Genomic DNA, 21,895 nt, shown 5'->3' with positions numbered 1-21,895 from the left:
ATTTAAATTTCTCCCACCCTTCACAGGTGTGTCTCCCGTATTAGCCGGGAAAGATCAGCTTGTCACCCCCTAGGGGGAGATAGCCTCGTGCCGATTAGCACGTTTTTGATTGACGTCATTATAACGCATCATCGGTAATTGTGACGTCATCAAAAGTGAAGGACGATATGCATACCCCACATGTGTTTTTGTTTACAAACATGGCAGACTACTGTAGGTGGAGTTGTGACTGAAATAATAGGATGGGAGAAACATAACCATCCCCTACCTTGAGGGTGTATCGGAGAAATCTCCAACAATCGGGGTGATTTTTTGGTTGTCTAACCCTCGGCAGAGCCTCGGGATAGACAGCCAAAAACAGCACCCCTCGGGTTGGAGATTTCTCTGTCACACCCTCAAAGTAGGGGAAGATTCTATCAATCAACACAACACAGGATAGGAATTCATAGTATATTTTGTTTTATTATGAATGAATATTAATCATAACAACATATGTTGACAAAAGACAAATGATTTAAGTACAAAATCTGAACAGACATCAAAAGTATGAAACAAATAATATTACAATGGGTATAAATACATTTTATTAATTAAAAATATCATGACAAAATGATATTAAAGAGGAAGACAAATAAATTTCACTTATACAAGACCAGAGTAAAACATTAATGATTACCTAGCTACCAACATCATTTAAACATATAGAAAGCAGGAAGAGACATCATATAACAGGAAGTGACATCATATAACAGGAAGTGACATCATATAACAGGAAGTGACATCATAATAACAGGAAGTCACATCCCATTTTTTGAGTAAAACCATCGTAGCCAAGTTGTTTGGTCACATTATTTTCTTGAAGACAGGAAATATACTGGCAAGAGTTTCTCAATAAAAAAATCAAAATGCTTATAATGTGATTACAATTTGCTGTAGCGAGTAAAACAATTAAATGATGTCGTGGTATATCATAGGTTATGATGTACTACAATTTATATATAGATATTTATATACAAATGAATTCAAGGTAACTAAAGTGTAAAACATCTATCCTGAGCAACCATAACTTGATTTCTACCATCTAAACACTATACTTCCATGCCCTCTGCATCTCATTGTATGCATTCAAGTAACTCTATATATAGTTCTTAAACGAATGCATCCTGTTCAGTGCATCCATTTAAAACAAATTTTGGCATTTTAACGTACATTAGATTTATTGTTAATAAAACATAAAAAAAATAAAATGTATTCAGCTATATATTTTCTTGTCATATTGCAAAACACAGTTCATTGACCTCAATAAACTGCAGTTTGAATTTATTTTATGTTAAAAGGCAACTTGGTCAGGAGGTTGACAGTCTACTGGACCAATACTTCAAAGTAGTGTTCCTGACAGGGCAGAAATCAATCACTGTTTCACAAAAATAAAATGTGGTAAATACCACAAAATTTTGAATGCTATAAATATTACTTTAAAAATCAATTATTCTTTCCCATTTTAATTTTAATGAGTTCTGAATTTTCAGTGTAATGTCTAATTGCTATAAATGTTCCAGGAATTTTGTAGCAATTATAAACATCGTGGAAGGGAGTTCTTTACTTTTGTAAGTTTCTTTATATTCCAGGTTTTGTTCATTGTATAACCAATGGAACGGTTGGTAACCTAAACTCCTAAATAATAAGTGGTTGTAAGTAAAATTTTAGTAACAGGATTAAAAAGGAAAAATACTTCGAGTGAATGAAGGAGGGATATTTTAACAGTAAGAATGTACCGTGTATACATTTACTCCATTTTTTATTGATCAAAATTACCCGATATCTACCGTACTCACTCCATTACATTTGCCAAAGGCTATACTTCACTTCATCAATTTTATCCTAGATCTTCTGTACGTTTGAAGTCAGTAGTAAAATGTACTTACCAGAAATGTACTCAATAAAGCCAAGCCTAGTATTTGGTCCCATTTTTATCAATTTAGAGCAACATCTGATCAGTTCTTCCAAAAATGTATAAGTGAATGTTTTTCACAGAACACAGCGATATGAATCAAAATTAGACCCCCCTACTGCTGATAAGATGCTCGAGAATTAGGTCAGGTACTAAGAAGGCCATAAAAAGGTATAAGTTACCATTTCTAAAAAACGGTAAATATGAATTTGATTAAAATATTGATGGTATCTGAAATGTGTAATAAAACCACACAAACACCATGTACAGCAGACCTTGTTGTTAGCTTTGATATCTCCATCATCAAAATGTCATTTCTTGGTCCCTGTGTTTTATCATACTGTTTACTGGGAAGTATTTTCTGCAGTTTAACTTTTACCTTTTTATGTGAGCCGAAAGGATCACATCAGTGAATTCTAGTACAAAGCTTACTGTAACAGGGGTCATTATTTTTTCAATGCCTCCACTAGGAGTCGAACTCGGGACCTCTGGTTTACTAGTGTTATATGCTCTACCGAATGAACTAAAGAGAAATTCTCCCTAGGCGAGTTGGTAAGAAGCAGCTAGTATTTTACCAGGGTAACGTTACTATATATAACACAGGACAATTACAGATTTTCCTCGTTAAATATTAATGCCACTACATGAAAATTTTCTGCAAAAAAGTGGTAGTTAAATAAAAAAAATCTTAACCAGATAGAGAAAGTGACAGTTATTATTTCTGACCTCAATATCATGATTCTGTCCACGACCTCCTTATACATCTCACTTGTAAGTTTACCGGTAAATAAATCTTAAGTTTACTGGTAAATTAATTTTTCATTGAATATGGAAATGGGCCGAATAGAATAAACTGAGACCAAAAAAAGGGAACTTGTTTGCTAAAATTGAAAAAATAAAACAATCTGTCACAAACGTCCTGTGAAAATTTATTTAAATTAGTTATTTAATTTTACACAACTAAGTTATTCATATAAAAAAAACGTTTTAGTCAATTTTCCATGAAAATTGAGTTATGTCAGAAACATGTATGCACAAGCAATTCAGAAATTTGATACACCTGCCCGATATGACATAGATACAGATCCCAACAGATAGGGTACTTTGACATGCAACAGATGTCTACACTAGAGAGATGACTCACACCCAACAATTAAACTAGGTCGGTTACATAAATATATTCTGTAACTTATCCTGCAGCTTCTCTATATAACAATTTTTAGGAAAATTTATAAATAAATTCTGTTAAACTTTTTATCAGATTTGCGATAACCTAGACCTGTACTGTATGCTTGACTACAAATAAGTGTATTGATTGTTTCTGTTTAAAGGAGAGAGTCCCAGTGGTCTATGTTGTATCTCCACTGAAGAAGAGTTCCGATTTGTCAGGATTTTTATAACTTTGAGTTTCTTACCGACATTCTATAAGATAGAGTTATATTTACATGTGAACAAAATATCTTTTTTACAATTTCTTTTATGACTAAAAACAATTTCCTCCACGATAATTCAATCCCAAGACCTTTTGATTATAATCCAGGGAACTTCATGCTTCATGATAGTTGTTAATACTTTTCTGCAAAATTACTGAGAACAATTTCAAAATGTCTGAATTCCTTACTTAATAAATCTCCTGCATATTATTTCCTCATAAATTTGTCATGTTTTATGATCAGCAAAGTTGACTGGACCATATATGAGGCACTAATAAAGAAACAATCAAATTATTTTTACAGTTGATATCCAAATTGGCTTCAGTCTTTTTCTTATTAAAAAAATCTGCGAAATCATGGTGGTCTGGAGATAAATCCCAAACACGCCAGTGAGTATAGTTACTGTAGGGCATTGCGATTCCTATCCTAAAACCAGTTCTTTTGACCCATAGTCGTATCACTTAGGTACTCATGGACTTAACTCATTCACCCCTGAAATTTCATAATGAACTATTCCAACATTTGAATTGGAAGAGTTCAAATGTGTCTTCAGGGGTGAATGAGTTAATGTAGCAAGGTTTCATTATTAAATCCCAGATAAAAAAAAATGCTGACACATTCCGTAAAATGGTGATGCTATCATATCATAAAAGCATGGAAAATGGATAAAAATATTGGCTATAATATGGCTTAAGGCTAATAGCACAAAATATACATGTATACACAGAGTATGTGTTTGGTTCCATATGATGAGGTAGTTTAGTCATTAAGTTCCATAATGGTGACCTGTAATTAAAATATGCAAGATGACCTCATGTAAAAGTCATCTTATTAAAAAAAATAACGACTATGACTTGGTGATGATAATCTGTTTCCAGAACCATCAACAAACAGCTGATTGCGGAAAAATCTTACAGTTTCCCATGTGTTCAGTACGACAGACTCATGTTGAGTTCAATAAGGATATGGAGACAAATCCCCCGACTTATGGCAGTTATTGACGTGTGATTGCAGAGCTTAAGTATCGTGTTTTGATTGTAAGTAGATTTTCAGGAGGACAAGGGCAGTTGACAAAAACACCCTTCATGTCACAAACAGACCTGATTAATGTTTGGTCTGGTTTCATACAACTTTAAACTGATGTAAGAAGTGTCTTGAATTCTAAAATATAAATATTTTTGATTTTCCTAGAATGACAATTTTTGTATGGTGTCAAATAACTGATTTCACTGATTAGGGCATACCCCAACAAATACATGCCGTCTACGCTTTACTGTCGATAGGAAATGTACTTGCTTCCTTGTCCAAAATTATGTAGGGTATAAATCCAGTATTTTTTTAAGAAAAAAAGACAAGTCTATAGCAAAGAGTACCATTGGAATTGGAGGAGTGAAACCAGTGGCATAGCAAATCATTTTCCGGGGTGTATGCTTACAAGGGTTTGAGCGTCCCAGGCGTGTAGTGCCAGAGGAGGGGAAGGTAGTGGGGAAGAACATTTTCTCAAACTCAAATTTTCAATAAAAATTAAAACCAAAGTTAATTAAATCAGTTGATAAATTCCCAATATCCCTGATTATTAATGATTCTGGAAAACATACTTATCTAGGATGAATGGGTGATCATGTTTAGTAAATAATGCAATACAAGCTTGATAATCGTTAACTGATCTTTCAAAAAAATAAAAATAAATGATAAAACACAAATAAAATTCACAAAGATTGAATAGTACGATAGAGTAACTTGTAAAACCTTAAATAATCTTTATCAATAAAAATCACCGAGAATTGTATGTATATGTAGTGTGTGCGCAAGTAGAATTACAAATTCAAACACTCAGACGAGAGTCGAAAGCTTCTGAGTGTCCCCCTCGTCAGTAGTAACAGTCTTAAACCGACTCTTATACACACTGTTATCGTATGAACCCCTTGTCGGCAGAGTCTGTGATTGACCTCTGACCCCAAAGTCATGAGACGTAGGGTTTTTCATTTGTTGTGCTTTTGGAGTTCGTATGAGGGGTACCACAGTGTATTGTTGTTTCTGTCCCACTGGGGGTGGAGGGACTGGTTTGCTAGGCTCCTTAGGAAAAATCCTACTGTTCTGTGAAGATTTTTTACCTGAGCTTTTTAAGGTGGAAGCTTTTTCCTGGCCTTGTTGACCATTGGTAGCACTTTTTTGTTGACTTTCAGAACTATTTTCAGTTTTCTGTTGCAAATTTTTGGTTTTCTTCTTACCAAACATACTTCCGAATAAATTCCACGAGGATTTACTCTGCATCGTCACACTAGCTGATGCGGCTCGCGGCCGTTGTTCTGGCTGTAGTTGACTAGAATCGACAACAACATGACCTGATGACGGCATCTCGTGAAAACTATGTCGATACGAGGCTGGCCTATGAATCTGTGTGGCTAAGTTGTTACCACTTTGAAACATGTTGTAAATATCCGCGGAGCTTGCAAAAAATGGTCGTCTGCCGTTCTGGTTCACATTGTCTACAGAAATGAAACGACCTTTATGGGGCATTCCGTCCATGCCACCATTTGCAAAAATATTATCACAACTTGTATTTCCTTTCACAAAATCACTAGAAGTAGACATATTTCCAATTGAACTACCTGACTGATATGACAAACTTCTGGCAGGGATATCCCCACCAAATGGCACATGTCCTCCATAGTCACTACGAGCAGAGTTAGGTCCCCTTGTATCCATGGAAACCATACTTTTCAAACTTAACATTGGTACTCCGGAGGAACCTGGTGGCTGCATTGAAGGGTCAAGTTGACCAATTTGAAACTGACCCATATTTTGGGAATTCCGATGTGCATGAGGGTTGTAATAATTATCATTTCCATAGTTTTGTTTCATCGTTTTCTGATGAAAGTATAGCACTTTTGAATCATCTTTCAAATTTTCATTTGTTTTATCAAAGTCATAGTAATTCCGGTAATTCCTATCCATATCTGTGAATTTGTCAGACAAATCTCCTTCGAACCTACGTAAATCCTCTGGTGGGCCTATATTTTCACCACTATGTGTCCTTGCACTGCGCATCTCCGTATTAGCTCCCAATTCAGTGCCTCCCTTTTCATACATGTAAACTCTGTCGGAGAAGTCATTATTGTTGACGTGATTTGCTGTTGTCACCTCAGGACTGACATCCGGCGCACTTTGAACATTTTGAATATTTTCTTCCTCTTCAATAATTGCCAACTGTCGTAATTTTTCCTGCAGGGAATTGTCCTGCGATTCCACCATTTTGTTTCTCCGTCGCACAGCCCAAGTATTACGTGTAGATGGCTGATTGTTAGTCAACGCTGGTTTTATGATAGGTCCATTAACAGAAGCTTTTACATCCCGTTTCACATTACAACCATTTCCCTGATTATAGGAATTTTCGAGATCAGAATTTGTCGTTGATGATGAAGAGCTAGATGACAGTGGGGAAGATAAGGAAGTTCCTGAACTTGAGTTTGTACCGTACCCGTCATCTAAACTTTCATCTTCAGACACTTGTCGTTTTGGGGACATAAACGTCACTTTTAGATTGGACCTGACCCCATTTCCCTTTGAAATGATGGAATTGGTGATTTCTGGCACAACTGACTCATCTGAGGCAGGAAAAGTATTTTTCGATTCATATTTCTGTTTACTATGATTGATACTTTCTTCGTTCCTTTTTTCTTCCTCCGTGGTCATCATGATCATAGTGTCTGCTGATGAATCACTGGCCGAATCTAACACATCATGTGGATCGAAATTGTCAAGCATTTGTGCTGTCACTTCCGGAGTTAAATGTTTCATAGGGGGACTAAGTAAGTCACTGACTCCCTCATCAGCCTCTTTATCAACTGTCCAAATAATGTCATGCTTTGTGACATTGGTACGAGTCAGAGGTTGCGGCTCCGGAGTTGAAGCACTCCCTGTAGGAGAGGGATTGGAATCGTGTCCTGGCGATTTTGGCGATGGTGGCATACCATTAGTCGTAACTCTGTGTGGTAAACCGCGCGGAGGAATCTGAGGAGGTAAATCCTGTGAGACTACAGTTTTGGTTTCATATTCACTTTGCTTGTTGTAAGGGTTTACCACACCAGTTCTGTGGTCCGTTTGGTTGTTGGAAGGACGTCCCTGTGTGGAGTATCCTGTGTCTCCTCCCTGGCCAGTGGGGCTATGTACTGATTCAACCCGGTCACTACGCTGTGAATAGGGGCGAGACCTCGACTCATTCACCTGCACATTGTTTTTAGGTTTGTCATTCACCCGACGTGGCAATGAACTAAACGGCCTTCCTGTTGACCCCACCGAATTAGGAATAGTCCGGTTGTAAGGGTATCTCTGGGTCAACACGGAAGAATTTGGTGATGTTTTTAACAGACTGGATATTCCCCCTTTGGGTGGGAACTCTCCAGCTTGATCTGTTGACTTCCTCACATCTATGCTTCTAGGTGGTAAAGGTGGTGTTAGCTTGTCATCACGGTTCACTGTATCCTGTTGGGTTTTACGGCTTGCCTGAGGCATCCTCCGAGGTATGAAGGATTGCTGGTAATTCTCAATCATATGTGACGGCCGAGAAGAGCTTTGTAATACCTGTTGGTGACTCGTACTGGTCATTTTGTTAATATTTTTCCTTTTGACTGTCACAACTAATTAGTGGAGTTTTACTTTGCACCAGGTCATTGTCTACTACCACTGTGAAAACTTGCCATTGTAAATAAACGATGACTTTTACCTGTGATCAGTAATCTCAGCTATGTATCACGATCATTAGTTTTCTTTTACAGCCTAGCCACATAAACTACATTCCAACTGTCGTCTGCTTGTGCAAAGTTATGCATGGTCACACTCCAGTTATCAGGCTAGTCAATCAGTCAGACGGTCACAAAAATGCCATATTACACTGACCAATGGTCGAAACTGGCCCTCTGGCCATCATTGGTTGCTTGCATGTAGTAGTGGGTCTATAGGGGTGATCAGGTTCTTGGTTATCAGTGTGGAGAGTTGTGTAAACAACACAGCTTAAAATAACACACATGTCGAAGTAGATCCAGTTAAGGTGTTGTTAATTCATTAAAAAATATGTCTTGTAATTAAATCCCAAAAGAATGCTGTTAATTGTTTTTAGTGTGATGACGAATCAGTTTTTTCCCCTTCACAAAATAAATTCCCAAGAGCTCCAACGTAATTCCTGATTGATTTAAAAACCAGGTGAATTTTCACAGAGTTCTACCCTGTTGTCTAAACACAAGGCCTAGCAGGCTAATTCTGCAGTAATTCAATTTGGTATGCAACAGCTGGCTAGCTGGTCAATACTTTGTCTATTTCCTGGGGGCAGCCAATGACACAATACCTGCTGTAATGAAACTAGCACACAAAACCTGACCTAGGGTAGCACAACACCAGTGAATTTAGCTCAGTCACTGTGGGAGTGGGACAAAATTTCTGTTAATTCCACGAAAGTAGAAAATTCTGCCACGGGTGTTGATATTTGATTAAATTCAAGGTAGTTTCTGTCGATTTGTAGTGTTTTGTAGTTTCGTAGCAACACTTCCACAGCATTAAATCCAGAGTTTCGTTACCACACCAGGTGCACTGTGTTTATGTACTGAAATAGCCACAGTGAAACACAGAACTATAAATCCACAACTTCACTTCCGCACTATATGTCTGTGTGCAATCCAGAGTTCAAAATGTCACTTTACAGGTAGGTTTCAAGCTACTAATTACCTGATATTCTCTGGAGATGGTTCGTATATAACACACGAATGTACAGCCAGTTTTTCCTGTACCTATATATGCTGTGTGTTAAGAGTCAGCATAGCCTTAAGTTATTGCTGCTAACTTTACATGCAGAGTTCACTAGTTGTAACCTGTAACTCATCAACCAGACAACAGATCATGCAGATGCTCTTCGTTTCAGCAGCAGACGACTGGCCTCTGATTGGTGGGATGAGTCAGAGTGACACTAAAACTACTCCTAAACCTTACACAACACATACAAGTATCAGGTTTTCCATTAAAATCCAAAAATCGTCTTGAGCATCACAAGCGTATCACCAGCTGTGTTTGGGTAAAACTGACTGAAAATCTCATTCAAGTGGCACGCAGTAGGCAATCTCTTGATGCATTCTCTTCGGGTTTTTTTCTCTCTCTCAAAGCTTTTTTTCTTCAAGCATGAACACACCATAAAACTTTCAGAGTTTTTTTTATTTCATTTTACTTTTGGAGATCTTTGCTGGTTCAGGAGTCGACTTCGTGGACGAGTAGATTGAGTGACCAGACATCAGAGTCCTCTCTGTAACATAGGAAAAGAAGCAAAGTCAGTCAGCCATTCAACCATGACAATTTAAAGTGTATTAAACCTTACTGACAATCTTACCTCCTTTACAAAAGCCTGGTTAGCATACACAAACAACAACAAGGATACTTCAGCACTATGAAAAGCTGATTAAACCAGACTTATTTCTAAGTTTCTAAACAAAGTCTGGTTATTTTACAAAAGAGAGGTTATCATGACAAAAAATATCAATTTTAAAGAATAGTTCATTAAATAGCTTTAGCTTCATGTGTATGTACTGTATCGGATGAATTATAGCTGTAGGTTTATTCATGAAAACTTGAATTTGAGATTGAGAGAATGCAATTTCAATACTGTTGATAATTTATCTATAGAATTAATAATTGTGAAATTTTTTAGTTCTTGAAACAATCTCCTCAGATTTTTTAACATTTTTTTTAAACTTTTTTTTTATTTGTCAAATATTTTATTTATCTCGCCTTTGCAATAATTATTATATAATTTCTTTGAGGATTTAATGTCAGAAATTAACATAAAACAAATCTTTCAAGAAACTAGAGTGATTTACAGAATATAATGAAAGACAGTGAACCTGTCTATACAGAACATCACCGAGACTGACATAGACAGGTGTTGGTATTCTACAGGTTTACTAACTGGATAGGTTCACTGTAGGGGCTATTTCATGTCTCTGAATGGAGGTCTTTTTGGGTAAGTTAAATGAATGGTTTCAACAGTGTTGGATCTAAGGATTTAAAGGAGGTTTTCATTATCAACTTTCACCTCAGACAATTTTCTATAAAAAATTTCAACACCATATTTTTCATTTGGATCCACCCCAGGTATATTCGGAAATTCATAAACGTATAGACCAACTACCAACACATCATCTATAAATCAATATAAATGTGTCGATTTGAAAATGTATAATCCCATAATAGATTTCCGATGAATCAGCATAAATTTCCCGATATTTGTATATGACAAAACCAATCTGACAATACATAAATACATATTGGCCTGTTTCTAATGCGAGCAATACATTTTTCATAAATCTTCAATTTCACCTGGCATTGTATAAACTGACTGCTGTCTACCGTGTTATGAATGAGATGCTATATACATAAGTCCTGCAGAAAATAATGGTGGGATGGGACCTATAAATAAATGTACGTGGGAACCATCAGTTGTATGAGTAAGCTATAGCTGTATGTATTGATACTATCAGATGTAACAGATGATATTTTTGTATGGACTGGCAATCTTCCAGTTTCTGCTTCTCCATACTGTAAACATGGTATCTGTGTTGGCTTGGAGGGGTGGGGGGGGGTGGGGGGAGACCTTTTATTGAAAAACATGAATTTAAGGAAATTCTTTCTCTGAAGTGAAGGCAGTCAGATTTTGCATTTCCTCCATTTCCCCGAGTTGTCTCCCTTTTATACCCCACCCTTGGCCTTTAACCCAGGATCTTCTGCTACAAGGTGACAAATCTAATACCCATACCATAATTTGTAACAACCCAGAGCTACAAAGGTGACAAGGAAAGCCTAAACAGACCACAGAAAATATCCATGGTACAACCAACTTACTGACCAGACACCTCCATGGTACAACCTGTTAGCTAAGTAAGAAACCACTCCATAGCATCCCATTAAGGAACCACTCCATAGCATCCCTGCAGATTTGGAATTGAGAAAGCCACTTTGTAATTTATAACCCATTCACCCCTAAAGCCACATTTGAACCATACCAAATCAAAGACTGGGCTTGTCCAGTTTAAATATGTAGGGGTGAATGAGTTAAGCGGCAATTAAATTTGGGGACCCCCTGCAGAATCGGGGTTATGTTTATGTGCCCTCTACTTGGGTGCACAAAGGTGACCAAAATAAATCTGCTGTGCCATTGTAACATTTGGGATCTTCCTCTAACCAAGCAGGTTCCTAAATGTTCCGTACTTGCTTGCTCTCTGCTTGGCTTTCAGCTTGAATGGATTCCAATACTGACAGAGTGAAGTGTCATGGTATGTTCAGGTTATGACACTTAAGTGAGATTACATTTTAAGGTGGCACATGAGTGGCCCAACCATTCGTGGACACCGACTTCTTATGACCTCAGCTGTTGCCAGGACATAAAGCCCATACCAATGTAACAGGAGCGGAAAAATGCATAACCAGATCAGAGTTCAAACCCGGAACTCTCTGAACTCCAGGCGAACGCTTTACTAATTGAGCAACCTGGTCACCGATGATCGACCCAGTCTAGTTCCGCTACATTCCTCCTTCCTTTAACAATGCTTCTACCCAGAAGACACACGGAGACCCTATACCACCTACTGTGGGTTTATTTCGTTGGGTGCCAAATGTAACAGAAGCGGAAAAATGTACGGCCAGAACAGGGTTCGAACCTGGGACCCTCTGAACTTTAGACCATGCTCTACCAGTTGAGCTACCTGGTCGCCAATGATCGACCCAGTCTAGTTCCGTTCACCAAACCAACCACTCCATAGTACAACCTGACACAACCTGTTCACATGAAAACGAGTAACATGTATACACTCTCATTGCCAAGCTTGGTTATATTACTGGCAGATATGCTGTCTTTGAACATCACACAACAAACAACCACAAGCACTCTGATCTATACTCTACTCATACAGAACATAATATATCTCATACAACCCGATACCAGCATCTACAAGTTGTTAATTGACACCAAAGCATTCAGAAAGTTCCTTGAGTCAGCAATAAACAAACTATTTACTAAACGTAATTTCTCTCTTTCCACTTGGTACCGGATGACATGTATATACAGTTGAACCAAGACTGACTAATAGTCTCAATGATAAGATTTATAATATGTTCATGTTGTAGACTTGAGCAAGTCTATCAAATACAATGTCAGAACATTGTTTGGGGAGATAACATAGTTCAGAGCGTTAACTCATCACCCTTACATTTTTAAACTGGACTTGCTCTTTCTTTGATTTGGTAAGGTTCAAATGTGACTTTAGGGGTGAATGGGTTAAAAGCAAAAGAGATGTAGCCAGTAAGTGGGAACTTGTAATCTGGAAATCCATGTCTCAGAAAAACAAATTGGGTTGCCAAATTTTTGATCAACTGTATAGATTGTTTTTCATATCAATTTCAATTGTAGTTCTGCAGATGCTGTTCAATCCCAAATTTTGACATCAAATTTTCAAGGAAGTTTCCGTTACCAATCCACCTGTTGTAGAATAGCAACATTCTAATAAATGGAGTAAAATTTCCAACATTAAACACCTCTTCTTAGATGAGTCATAGGTATTAAAATGTCTTTACTGTGAGTGAAAGTGAAGACTAAATGGCCCCACCCTGACAGAGATAGACAGAGGATCCCCTCACCAGAAGATAGGAGGGAGAGTTGGGGAAGGGGGCTATGTCAGAGACTACGCTAGGTGATAGGCAGAAAATTGTGGGGTGGGAGTGGGGAAGAAACCGGGAGACAGCTGATCCCCTCCCTAAGAGATAAGAGAGCTGGGGGAGGGGGGCTGAGGGGAAGGTCAGAGCAAACTGATAAACACCACTAATAATACACAATAAGACCAACAGTTAGCGGGATAACAAGGGGGCCTCAGGTCTCAAAATACTGCAGAATAAGAGACATCACGATTACAGTTCCTGTAATAGTTCAGCTGTAGGAGGAAGAGAATGTAACAGGGTGGTTGTGTGATGAGACTCCATGCACCAGGAAATGTGTTGTTGTGAAGCAAATTTTGAGAGTTGTCCTCCCAACACTGATGGGCTTGTCCAACCAGACCTGGTCAGCAATCAGGTTCCACACCCAGCGTGGAGGGGAGTAAGGGGAGATAACTTGTGTCATACTTGTAAATGGGAGTTAGATACAATTGAAGAATTTGGAGGGTCCCAGGTTCGAATCCCAGTCTGGCCATGCATTTTCTCTTTACTGTCACCCATCATTAAAATGTGAAAAATGTTTTTTTCTGAAGATTATTTCAATGTGAAACAGAAATGTTTTCAAAGAAAATTGGTAGCCTGGGAGGATTTCCCCGAAAGCCCACCTGTACAAATTAAAACTTCATGTCTAAATGATTGTATTCCTCGTCAGTGACATGAACGTTTGTGAAACACAATAAAGTATTTGTGAGATCCATCCCTCAATAAGTCCTGTGTATGGTGTAAACTCCACCAAAATACACATCAATCAAAAGGTCATTCAATAATTGTCCTTCTGGCTGAGAGAACTTACCATTAAAGCCATTTATACCCACATTACATATAGACAGGGCTTTATATGTAGTAAGTAGGGGTTGGGAGCTGGAACTCTAATGGGTGGCGAGACAGGGGCCGTAATGAACCTTGCCTGACTCTATACTCAATTAACTTGCTCCAATCATCTGACGCCTTCAGGATGTTTAGCCAACAAAGGTCTCGGCCCTCAGTACATAATCATAATATACCTTGGTACAGTGATTTTAGGGCCCAAATCTCAGTACATATCACTTTACTACAGTAAATGTTTGGTCCTTTAACCCAGCACATAACACCCTACTACAACTGTGAATTTTACGTCCTGTACCCATGGCCTCGGGACAAATAACACTTCACTACAGTATTTATAAATCGTACCATATTCAGCAACAGATGAAATATCCTGACCCTCACTACATACTGTGAATTTTCGGTCCTATACCCATGGCCTCAGGACAAATAACACTTCACTACATTATTTATAAATCGTACCATATTCAGCAACAGATGAAATATCCTGACCCTCAGTACCCAAGGCCTCGGGACAAATAACACTTCACTACAGTATTTTTTGAGACATCACAATCGTATATATAAATAAAAACATATTCCACAACAGATAAAATATCCGGACCCTCAGTACTGCGTAACACTAAAAAAGTGATTTTTAAGTCAAGACTTGTTGGATATAACAGTCAATTACGGTGAAACTTAGGTTTTAATGGGTTGGAACCTTGGTGTAAAAATAGATAATGCTTCAATCATTTAAGTTTCAATCATACAATATACAAATCAATACATGGCAAACATCAACAAAATCACTTATGTTCTAATTGCATTGAAACAGCAGTACAACAAAATTTAGCAATAGGTCCACAAGGTTTTCATGTGAGGACCCTTCAAAACAAAGATGGACTAAGAACTGAGCTATCGTGATAAAACATCAGAGCCTCCTATCTCTATCTAGGAACCTGATCAGGGTTCAAACCTGGGACCGCCCAACCCAGACAGACACTCTACGTACCAAAAGAGCAGGTTGTATATTGCTGGTATCTACTAGTTTACCTACTAACCCGTTATTTAAAAAGCTCAAAATTTCTTTTATTTGGGATCAGCATGTGGATTAAAAAATACAGTAATATGTTTTTATTCTAATGCATATTTAGTTGAGATAGAGTTAAAGTGAATAGCCAGAATTATAACCACACAAGAGGCCCAAATGTCCTGTATGCGTGAGCAATATATCCCTTAGATACAGGTCAAAGTTTAGTTATGGTACAACAAGACCCTCCCCTACACAGGACCTATGAGGTAGCACATTTTGACAGGTATGCAATATCTCACCCTTTTAACGGGCTTTGATAGTTTGATAGATGTACATGTATAGGTAACAGAGTGTGATATCACATGTAATGATTATCAAATCTCATTAGTCTGCCTACCTGTCAAAATTATCTCATGATAAAAAGTCATAATCAGGTGGGATTTTTTTAAATTTTGTTTTTCACAATAAGCAGATAACTCAACTGACATCATTCCCACACTTGTCAAATTGCAATTAAAGTTTTCTATAAATAGTGTATTACAGTAATGGAATCATATCCACATTACAAAGGGCAGATACAGGTAAAAAGTAATTACCTTTCATTTAAGACCTCCCACATAACTATATCCAGGTAAGAAATTACAGGTAGATACTAATTACCTTCAAACATAAATTTAACTTATATAACAACAATTACAAAACAAATTTTTAAAACTTATATCAATCACTCTTGTTGGCCTGGATGTTAGCACACTGGGGGTCTTAATGTGGGGGAAATTAGAGTACCTGGAAAATCCAGTCAAGGCAGGTGACCCCATACCTTTTAACTTACGATCGGGGAGTCGAACCCCAGTCGCCTTGGTGAAAGGCAAGTGCGCTATCCACTGCGCCACCCGACCACCCACTAATTACCTGCCATTAAAGACGTTCCATAGAATAATAAATAGGTGAGAACATACAGCTAAATAGCAAATACATAAAATTAGAGACCTTCCCTAGAACAATAAGCAGGTAGCAGGTGAAAAATCACAGGTAACTAATAACCTGCCATTAAATACCATCCACAGATCTATACACAGGTGAGAAATTACAGGTAAATACTAATTATCTATTGTTAAGAACAAGAATCTTGACATGTATAGTGTCTCTAGTAAATTATCCTGGAATCTTTATGGTATATATATGCTATATGCTATCAAAAATTTGAGCAGTAGAGAAACTTGAAAATGCACTTTTTTAAATATTAGCTTAAACTTTGTTTTCTATTGAAATTCTTGTTGGCCCACTGTGATATTTGACTTCATAGTGTTATTTTTGCCAAGGTTTGATCCTTTAGTGTAACACAAAGATACCTCTGTAATCTTCCAGTCAGACAAGTGTATTTAGTCCTATAGCTAAACTGACTCCGTCCCCATAAAAATACACAGTTATCAATACAAATGTATAATTAACATATTTTTATAAATGCTCTGAGTGGCAAAGGTCCAACGCATCTATTTGTCCCCTGTCATTGAGGACCGGTATAACACTCCAATACCGGTATATCTGTTTACCGTAGTCACTGTCATTGAGGACCGGTATAACACTCCAATAACGGTATATCTGTTTACCGTAGTTACTGTCATTGAGGACCAGTACAACACTCCAATAACGGTATATCTGTTTACCGTAGTCACTGTCATTGAGGACTGGTACAACACTCCAATAACGGTATATCTGTTTACCATAGTTACTGTCATTGAGGACCAGTATAACACTCCAATAATGGTATATCTGTTTACCGTAGTGACTGTCATTGAGGACCGGTACAACACTCCAATAACGGTATATCTATTCATTGTAAGTACTTTCATTTAGTTCACACTTACTAGATTCCAAACCTTTGCCAGAATGTGTTTTACATTCCAAGTAAAGAAATGGATTATTGTAGAACAATGATATCTAAGTTAAGGTAAGGGAAATTAATGTAGAACAATGATATCTAAGTTAAGGTAAGGGAAGTTAATGTAGAACAATGATATCTAAGTTAAGGTAAGGAAAATTAATGTAGAACAGTGATATCTAAGTTAAGGTAAGGGAAGAAAAGACACTGCGTGATATTATAAGAGGCGACCAATGTTGATCGCGACTGCTCCACGCAGGTCTCGAACCCGCGACCCATTGGTGGATGGCTAGTGGTAGCAGAATGTCAAGACGCCGTAACCTCTTGGCCACCGTGGCCCCCTCTACATTCTTCAACATGTGTCGTCTGTTAATATAATGGGTCATTGAAGAAACCTGAATTGATTGCTGCACCATTTGTAACACTTCCGACCTCTATAATCTTTTCCTCTTTACTTGCTCTTTCTTTCGGCAGTACCTCCCTCGTTACCTGCCTTAAAATTACCAAGACGTTGTGAAGCCAATAAATTCGTGACTGTGATATACGTTATGGTAAATACGGTACAGTCAAACACGGCCATGACATAGCTCTATCATATTCCAATTATGATGTTCGGGACTATCAGACCCTGCGTGTTGCCTATATGTGTTTAAGCTTTTTAAAATGATTATCGGTGTAAAAGATATACTGCTGTATTGTTAGCGAGGACATATCTGGAAATTATCTAGATATGTTTGAGGCATTCTTCCACTTCAAAAGACAGATCCTTTAATCACAAGCAACAATAATACCACTATATCATATCCAGTTTGAATCTCAAACAACAGACAAATATGCCTATATTTAGAATACAATGAATCAGCCATTTTTTCCCCACTAGCCATTACTGGGTTATATGTTCTAATTATGGGCAATAGCAGGATCGGGTACCCCTACCCAACTCATGTACATTGTGTTACAAGTTATACAAATATACAATGTGAGTATCTCAGGTTTGCTTGTAATAAAGAATGTTTTACGTCGACCATGATATATATCTCAAAATCTTGGGAGAAAAATACAAAAATTAGGTCCAGTTAAAAAAGGCTGACTTTTTTTGTTAATAGCTGAGCGTTTGTCAATCAGTACAATCACAGATTGATTTAATTAAGGAAGTTTCTTATTTTAATGAGATAATTAATCTATATTGCTATTTTATAAAACAGCTTACAACTTAAATTTGTTTTAGACCAGTTAAGCCTATAGTACATAGCCATTTAAGAAAGAATTTTTTTTATGTTGTATGTTTGCAAAATGAATACAGATACTGTTTTGAGATCTGATAAATGTAACCCTATTTTATTTTATAATTGTCATAATAAGGGTGCAACTATTTAAAATTTAATGTTGAATTAAGTATCCCTTTCCCACTGCACTGTGGATTTTCCTATGTGCAGCTATTACATGTACCTCCCCTTAATTTCCAGTTCGATATAACAGTAGAACAGTTGTGCCAGGACACTTCCGTCGACCAGGTAGCTCAATCTGTTAGAGCAATAGTTTACCAGCCTGAAGTTCAGTGTTCAAATCTTGGTCTAGCCCTGCATTGGTGGGTTTTTTTACCAGAATACTGTTGTAGATTATATTTTATTTATTTAATCTTTTTTATTTCTCATAAAAGTCCCACAAGGTATGGTTTTCTAATCAAAAATTATTTATCGAAGCTATCGTCATGCCGGAAAAAGCAGTTTCCAATACTTATTTACAATTTTTGGTAGTGGTGCGGGGGTCCTTAAAGACAATATACATAGAGCCCACAACTCATCACCATTTGTACATTACAGTAGGGTCAACGACTATGCCAGAGTAAAAGATTATATAAGGTCAGAGTCATCATCACGGTCAGGTTCATCAGTAAGGTCGAGGGTCAACAGCAAGGTCAGAGTCGACTGTGTGGTTGAGTCAATAGCAAGATCATGGTTACAGCAAGTTGAGGATCAACAGCAAAAAAATGAGCCAATAGGAAATCATAATCAACAGCAGGGTCAACAATTCAGCTTCAACAATAAGGTCAACATTTAAGTCACGTACACGCAATAACATCAAGTAAAACTGACAATTTTTGCTAGCTTACCTTTTTCCAAAGTTATTTTAAAATCCCAAAAAACTTTGTTATTTCCAAGTTTGTACAATAATAACTGTATTTCATTCACAAACTGTGGCACAATACATTGATGTATAAATCAAAATTGAGCCTATGGGATAAACAGTTCACTTAGCAGGTGCGTGTGTATCATTCATAAAACTCCAAGAATTTTAGGACAAGCTGTCACAAAGATCCTGTTACAACGGTTCCATCTGATCATTCACATACATTTTTATATCATCGAAAGTTAACCCGTAGTACGATCACATACCTGTACACTAGTACATGCCAAAACAAAAATAAGGGGATAAAAAATTGGAAAAACTTGATACTGAAATGATCAAAAGACATTTAAATTTGAGTGTTTTGAAAGCACTCCTGTATGAAAGGCTGGGTTGGGTACAGAACTCCCCCACATACTACTGTGATCATTTTATAGGATTGTTGTCACCGAGCAATAATTACCATCTTGATAACACGCCCACACTTGTCAGAAACTACCCGCAAAATAATAACGAATAAATAGGAATTAAATATCATCCTATATGACGTGCCACACCATTACACTTTAGGAGTAAAGTAAGTAGATACATTTTAAAGTGAGGAACTTATTTGATAATAATAATAATATACAGCATTTGATATCTCACCCTCTCTAGCTAATATAAGCCACTCTAAAGCACTTAACAGTACATAGATATACAATTAATACAATTAACATATACATTAATCAATACAATTTTGAGGAATTTGCAGGAGCTGCCTTATCAGGCACTAACAACTAGTCCTATGCCACCTGGCTAATATCTCCCTATGTGTGTATATGCCTGCGTGTGGTGGAGATGTAATTATTTCTTAATTTCTTCAGAGGTAATCGTCAATTTTAGATAAGACTAGAAAATCATCAAAAACAAAATCTTCTTCACTCTCAAACCAATGACCCAGTGGTAGAGTGCTAGTGGTAGCAGAATGTCAGACACCTTATATTTTCCACTTGGCCATCGCGGCCCCACCATGAAGAGCAATTAGCAATCATCCTCTTCTTGTCCTTGTGATAATAAATTCCAAAATGATGTCAACATTGCTTAACAAGTGAAAACAAAATCTCTGTTATATAATTATGTAGTTTTATAGCTATCAGGAATGAAGATTTTAAAAGACATCAGGTTTTGACATTATCTGGGAATACTTTTCTCAAGTGATGAATGGTAATCTCCAACATTTATCAGTTACCCAGGACTGTCAGCATTATAGCAGACAGAGTGTTTTGGCAGATCGATCACTGGGAGTTCAGTTATCTCGGCTAGAACCTCAGACAGAAACTCTCTAACGCCTAAAATTTAACATGTGTCATTTTTATAAAGAAAACAGTATGCAAGAAAGGAGAATGAAAGAGTGACATCATTTAAATCATTCACCCCTAAAATTTCTTAATGAACTATTCCGACCATTGAATTGGAAGATTTCACATGTGTTGTCAGGGGTGAATGAGTTAAGCCTGTTAATATTTGTTTCTATTTTGTCTGTTTTTATTAAAACTTTAGAAAAACAAGGTAACTATTATCAATAAAACATTATATTTATTTTTTTACATTTTTCGCTGTTCACCAAACAACACCTACATCTATGAGATATAGGGGTGGGGGAGCTTGTGATTAATTGGAGAACATCAGATTTCCTTACAAAACAATAAGCTCTAAGCAAGTATGGTCAACTTGTTAACCAGAAAATGAGCCCTAAGTAAGCATATAATGCCATAAAGTTCACCAGATTATGAGCCCCCACATAAATATAATAAGGAGTTATCAGTTCTGATTTGTATCAATCTTTTATACTGTGTTACCAATAAGGGCCAGGGGTATACAATTTTTATATTTTGAGAACTAACCTGAGTAAGGTTTTGATACATTTTACTACTGTGCACTATTTTTTCATGGTAAATATTGAAACTAGCTTCAATATAAAATCTACAAGCCTCCATTTGGGAAAGTGGAATTATTAACCCCTGCTTTATCAATTTTTCCTTATAAGGTTTTGGAGAATCAGGAACCCATTGGTCCTCATGAGCTAAGATTTTATGATATATATCATTAGTACATTTTCATTGTATTAAAATCTCTAATGTCGAGTGTTGCTACCTAAATACACAAAATGACAGCAGAAGAAAGGGGACATTATTTCTTTACCTAAATACATGAAATGAGAGAAGACGGTAGAGGATGACGTTTATTTCCGTTGAAGAGACCGGATCATATCGCACAGTTGTATACACTCCCCATGTGACGTCAAACATTTGGGAGATCAAGTATTTGAATGTTTTCACTGAGTCAACACACAAACATGTTAACAAGTCTTAATGCCGTAAGTCAACATCTTCACACCCGATCCCTGTATACCAGTGTAAGACAGCAGGTGTATGGAACAGCTACCCCAGACAAGTAGAATCTACCTTACACCTGACGGCAGCCATTGAATGCCAGCCCCTTAACAAGAAGACCTCCTTGAGGCATCTCCACTCTGTATGTACAGTAAATACTTAGCCCTGGTCTAGTGGTCATTTCAAGATTTATGGAGGAATTATGTCCACTCTAATGGCTTTGTCACAGTCACACTGGTGGACCCTTACCGTGTATTTTTTTCATTTTTTCGTTTAATTTTCAAAAATCGTTTAGTTGTTCTCTTTTTGTGTGTATTTTTTGGATTATAGTTTATATTTGACGAGTCACCGTTTATTGTTTAAACCGACGTTTATTCTTCGCAGACTTGTGTTTAGTTTTGAGTATAACAGTTTATTTTTATAACAGAGTGTTTGTTTTATAAATGCATGTTAACTTTTCACGGAACAGAGTTTGTTTTATAACTACATGTTTACTTTTCTTGGCCCAGTGTTTGTTTAATAACTGCATGTTTACTTTTCACG

At 37.0% G+C, this 21,895-nt stretch overlaps 1 protein-coding gene across 2 annotated transcripts in view; it reads right to left on the bottom strand.

The window, feature by feature from the left end:
* Window positions 1–2,477: 2,477 nt before the first annotated feature.
* Window positions 2,478–21,895, bottom strand: part of LOC110462740 — a 97,268-nt gene continuing 77,850 nt past the window's right edge. For both annotated transcript variants that reach the window (XM_021516870.1, XM_021516871.1), the window contains one exon: window positions 2,478–9,673. In XM_021516870.1, the coding sequence (XP_021372545.1) occupies window positions 5,218–7,992 (2,775 nt within the window). In that variant the 5' untranslated portion in view covers window positions 7,993–9,673 and the 3' untranslated portion in view covers window positions 2,478–5,217. The remainder of the gene's footprint in view (window positions 9,674–21,895) is intronic.

The sequence above is a fragment of the Mizuhopecten yessoensis genome, unplaced genomic scaffold (genome assembly GCF_002113885.1).
Source record: "Mizuhopecten yessoensis strain PY_sf001 unplaced genomic scaffold, ASM211388v2 scaffold10829, whole genome shotgun sequence".
NCBI classification, from domain to species: Eukaryota; Metazoa; Mollusca; class Bivalvia; order Pectinida; family Pectinidae; genus Mizuhopecten; species Mizuhopecten yessoensis.
This window is presented reverse-complemented; position numbering and strand designations above follow the sequence as displayed.